Source organism: Apis dorsata, unplaced genomic scaffold (assembly GCF_000469605.1).
Source record: "Apis dorsata unplaced genomic scaffold, Apis dorsata 1.3 scaffold_713, whole genome shotgun sequence".
NCBI classification, from domain to species: Eukaryota; Metazoa; Arthropoda; class Insecta; order Hymenoptera; family Apidae; genus Apis; species Apis dorsata.
The window spans coordinates 993-6599 of NW_006263882.1; the positions used below are offsets into that span (position 1 = coordinate 993).

At 15.6% G+C, this 5607-nt stretch overlaps 1 protein-coding gene across 3 annotated transcripts in view; it reads left to right on the top strand.

Moving 5' to 3' along the window:
* The first annotated feature begins 3217 nt into the window (after positions 1-3217).
* LOC102675613 (retinol dehydrogenase 12-like) overlaps positions 3218-5607 on the top strand; it is a 25546-nt gene continuing 23156 nt past the window's right edge. For 2 of the 3 annotated variants that reach the window (XM_006622530.2, XM_006622532.2), the window contains exon 1: positions 3218-3520. In XM_006622530.2, coding sequence (XP_006622593.1) covers positions 3403-3520 — 118 coding nt within the window. In that variant the 5' untranslated portion in view covers positions 3218-3402. Of the gene's footprint in view, positions 3521-5215; positions 5340-5607 lie in introns of those variants that run through there. The other variant, XM_006622531.2, reaches the window with a different exon arrangement.

The following is a 5607-nucleotide window of genomic DNA, read 5'->3' on the forward strand; positions in this document are numbered from 1 at the left end:
TTATTAAATAAAATGTTTTATTGAATTTCTATATTTTTAGTTAATATTTATTTTAGATTAGTATTTATTATATAGATTATTTTAGTTTAACATAAGTTTTAAAATTTATTATAAATTAATTGTTACGACTTTTTTTACATGAATTTTGAATGTAATACACATCTATTATATGAAAAAGAAATCCAGGTATATTATTATGAAATGAAATTAAAATTTAATTTTATTTAATTTATTTAATAATAATTATTTAATTAAATTAAAATTAAATATTAATTTTATTTATAAATCAAGAATTTATTACATAACTTATTTTTCGATTATTTTAACAATAATTTAACAGATTCATTTCTATATATTTGCACAAAACTTTTATTTCAATAGTAATTGAGACATTGATTATAAATATATAAATAATATCAGAATATATAAATAATGAAACAAAATAAGCAAAATAATTTGTGAAATATGAATGTCTCAATTTAAGTACTAATATCATTTTATATACATACATAATAATACATTATTTATATAATTCGTTCGAAATAATCCGAAATCGTAAATTATTGAGCAAAAGAATTTATATTCATTCTTGATTATAAATTCATTTTGAAATTTTAAGAATATTAGTGGAATCAATGTATTTGTAATACGAAAATACAAAAATATATTTATAATAGTTATTTGTTTTTTTAAAAACAATAAAAACTTGTTTTATGTAAAAATTTATTATTATTATTATCTTATAAAATATGAAATTTCAGAGATTGATCCTAATAATTGATAATTTTATTTTTTAGTTTAAGAAATTTATATATATATATATTTGAATTACATATATAACATATGAATCTATATATATATATCTATTAGAAAAAAAGTGACATTAATGGAATAAATTCTTTTTTTATTTTTGTCATTTAATCATATTAATTTTTATTAAAATTTTTATTAATATTCATCCATGTTTAAAATAAAATTAAATTTAAAAAATAGAATTATAAAATAGAACTAAATATTTCAAAAAACTTTAATTACATTGTAAAATTTAAGCTAAAGCTCGATTTATTTTTTGTACGAAAATTGAATAATTCAATAATTAAATAATAAGAGAGAAGTTCAAAATTATCAAATCAAAAAAACTGAATTTAATATTAAAAATACTAGAAAAATTATATCTAATCTAAGAGAATAAGAATTGGAGAGATGTGCGCGCACACACGCCGCACATACGTTGTACACACACACGCACACAAAGAGCGGAGAAGGGAAGAGAGAGAGAAAGAGAGAGAAAGATGATTAAAAAAATATCTTTTTTCCATTTCTATGAATGGCAAAGTCGCAAAATCTATATTTAATATAGATGAGAATGGATCGTTAATGAAGTTTAATATTTTTAAGTTTTATATTTTTATATTTTATAATATATTATAAATTTTAAATATGATATAATTTTTAATTACTTACATAAAAATATTGAATTCATTTATAGTATATAAATTATAGTTTGTATAATATCACATTCGAATAAATGCATAAATGTATAAATCAAAATTATAATGATAAAATAATGGTACAAAATGATATCTTATGATTTTTAATGTTTTTTTAAATTAATGTATTAAATGTATATAAAATTAGATTGATATTTTTTTTATAAATTTTAGTATTTATCTAGAAAATGGATTTAAAAAAATAAGACGGATACGAAAACAAATTATATAGATTTTGTTGTTTTAGAATTGATTTCTTGTGTATTTTCATATACTGAATTTGAATCTGGTCTTAAAAATTGTTTATCATATCTAAGAAATAAATTTATAAAAAATATCAAATTTTGCTATGTCTTTTCAATTTTTTTTCTTAAAAATACACAATAATAATACAATTACTATACCAACGGATGATGATTCTAATGATGCAAAAATGAAACTTTATTTTCAAAAAAATGAATTTAAAAAATCATTAAGTTCTCATGAATTAACTCATTTTTAAAATATGAAACTTCTGTCTCTATTTGTATTTGTATTATTAAATATGAACAATAACAATTTGCTTCTATTTTATTATTATTTTGTTATTTTATTTCTATCATATCGATTTGTATTATTGTTTCTTTCATTCTATAATTTCTTTTAATTTAAATAGTTTCATAATTAAGATTAGTATCTATTTTTTAAAAATCATTTCATGTAACAGATGTTTGAAACATTAATTATATTGTTACATAAACAATTTTTTTCATTAAATTAACCTGTTATTCATTGAATAATATATCAATTATGTTCATTAAATTAAGCTGTATACTTTTTCCAATTTGAATTAAATTTAAATTATGTATTTTTTAAATCTTTAAATCGAACATCAATATTTTTTTTTAATTCTTTATCTAACACAATTATTATTTTTGAAATATTATAATTTTTTAGATTCAAAAAAATCTCATAAATAATTCGAAAATTGTTAAATTTGTGTTTAACTTATACTACTACTGCTACTAAATTTAATAAATTATGATATTGTTTATATTTAATAATATATAAGTATCTAATAAATTTGCAAATTCAATTTTTTCGAATGAAATAATTAAGAAATATTATTTTCTTCTTATCTATTTATATCTATTTTATTAATAAAAGCTAGTTGAATAAATAGTTTTACTACTTCTATTTAATTTTATCGTCATTTATTTTTAATTTTTTTAATAAGATATTTTTTATTTATGATTATTATAAGCATAAAGAACATTCTTCCTTATTAATATTGGACTATAATGATATAATTTTGAAAATTTAATAAAATATCTATTCATCTAGAATATTTATTTTTTTTTTTTAAATAAATCGTATTTTTTAAGTATGTATTTTTAAGTATGTAAAAAAAACATTTTTTTAAATACATATTAAATTTAATAAAATTTATCCAAAAATAAAAAATAAATATATTATTTCATTTAAAAAAAATCAGAGAAAAATTTTTATTTTTTTAAATATTTTATTCTTTAAATTTTCTTTAAATAATAAATTTTTCTGAATTTTTTAATTAATGAAAATAAAAAGAAATCGATATTTGCACATTTGATTTCAAAGAAAATAATTTGCAATATTTTATATGCATCTAATAATAACGGAACGAATAAATCAATATTTTTATAAATATATAGAAAATAAATTAGAACATATGTATGTATGCATGCTGAATGATTACTATTTTAAACCCCACTACTTTTACATGATATCAAGTACGGAATACCGTATAGTTATACCGTTAGTGAAGTGAAGGAGATCGTAAAGTAGAAAATTTTAGTATTAGAAGGTTAATTAAGATTTTCGATAAAATAACTTCTTTTATTTTTTATTTTTGCAATTAAAGTAAAATTTATTTTTAATTAAACTTACTATAAACATGCGATTTTTTAGTAATTATTGCAGAAGTAATAATCGTTTGAATGGTAAAACTATTGTGATAACAGGTGCAAATTGTGGAATTGGGAAAGAAACAGCCAAAAATTTATACAAAAGAGGTAAAAATATACTATTCATATTAATTATGTTTTTATATATAAAATATTTTTAAATATTTTATACATATCATTATATAATCCACTTTAAATATTTTACATGATAAATATTTACAATTTTATATTACATATATTTATATTTTATTTTAAATTATCTTTATATTATATATTATGCATTGATGCATATACTATTATTTCTTTTTAAATATAAAGATTTATTTAACTGACATTAAATCAAATATGATTAAATGAAATTATTTATACATCTAATTATGATATAAACATATTGTATAATTTGTATATTATATACATTACACAAATTATAAAATTAAACAAAGTATAACATTATATATTACGATTATTTTATTGTATTATCATTATTGTATTATTGTATTATCATATTATTATTGAATCATAAACGTAGAAAAAAGATACATCTTCAATATTATAGATTTAAAATAATAATTATTTCATTAAATATATATTTTATTTTTTATACTTAATATTAAATCAGTAGAGAATCTAAAATCATTATGTGAATATTAAAATATATATAATTTTTACATATTGCTACATTAATAAATCAATTATATGATGATTTATATTTTCTCAATTTGTTAATATATTCTGTTTATTAACAAATAATTTATAATTTAAAATATTTATATATATTATATATTTATTTATTATTGTTACACATATACATACATATATAAATATATAAATATATAATATAGATATTGTTGAAATATGCATAATATTAATAGAAATTGTCGATATACATTTTACATTGATGTATCAATTGTTAATATATTTTTTTCAATATGTTTTGATATTTATAAAAATTTATTCAAAGATATATAAATATAATATCAAATTGTATATTTATATACTTACATTAATTACTTACATTAATTACTTACTCCATTATATTAAAATAGGTTAGGAAAAGATTATTTGTTTTAATACTTCATAATGTAACTATTGCGAAATTATTAAATCAATTTTTGCAATAAAATATAATTATTTCATTTATCGTATTTATTGTAAATTTATAAAATGAAAAAAAATAAATAAATAAAAAGAGATTAATAATAAAAGTAATATATGAAACAAATGCCATAAAAATTTCTATTTTAATACAGATAACTTTTTTTATACACATACATGCTTAATAATATATTTTAGAATATATATATATATAGAATATATATACATTCAAAATACTATATAAAGTAGTTCATTAAAAATTATTTTATTATCAAATTAATTTATTATAACATAAATGTTAACAGTAACACATTCAATTATGTCTTTTGGATACATTTTTTTATTTCTTTAAATAGCTTATTTTGAAAATGTTTATATTTAATTTATTTTTATTTATTTATTATTTATTTTAATTTATTTTATTTATTATATGTTTATATTTAATTATATTTTCATGACAAACTATTTTTTATATTTATATCGCTAGAATAAAAATTTTTATTTACTTGAAACGATAATATATTTTTATATATATTATAGCTTATGTTTTTATTTTTTTATATAATAAATAAATTATAAAAAAATTTTAGATTAAATGATTAGTGTTATATTTTATATAAATAAATTCATTTTATATATATAATTTTATGTTTTTGTTGAAATATATATTTAAAATGTCATATGCTATATTTAAACAGATAAGATAATGTAGGTCAATCGATTATACCAATCGATTCGAAACATGGTTGACATGTTTGCAGCTGAAAATACGAAGCAATGTTTAATTGGATAGAATCATTGTATCTAAATCAACAATCTATAAATAAATCTAGTTAATAAATTTTACTATAAATATTTATCATATACATATTTTTGAATAAATTTCATAATGAAAATTGATATTTTTATATAAATTATACTTAAACTCTTTTAAATAAATTATACGAAATCTATTGAAAATATGAAAAAAAAAAAAAAAATAAATAAATCAATCAAAAATTTAAAAAAGCAAAAATTAAAGCTTTATGATAAGAACTTGACGTAAATTATTGATTTATTAGCTAAAAATAGAAATATATATATATATATATATATATATA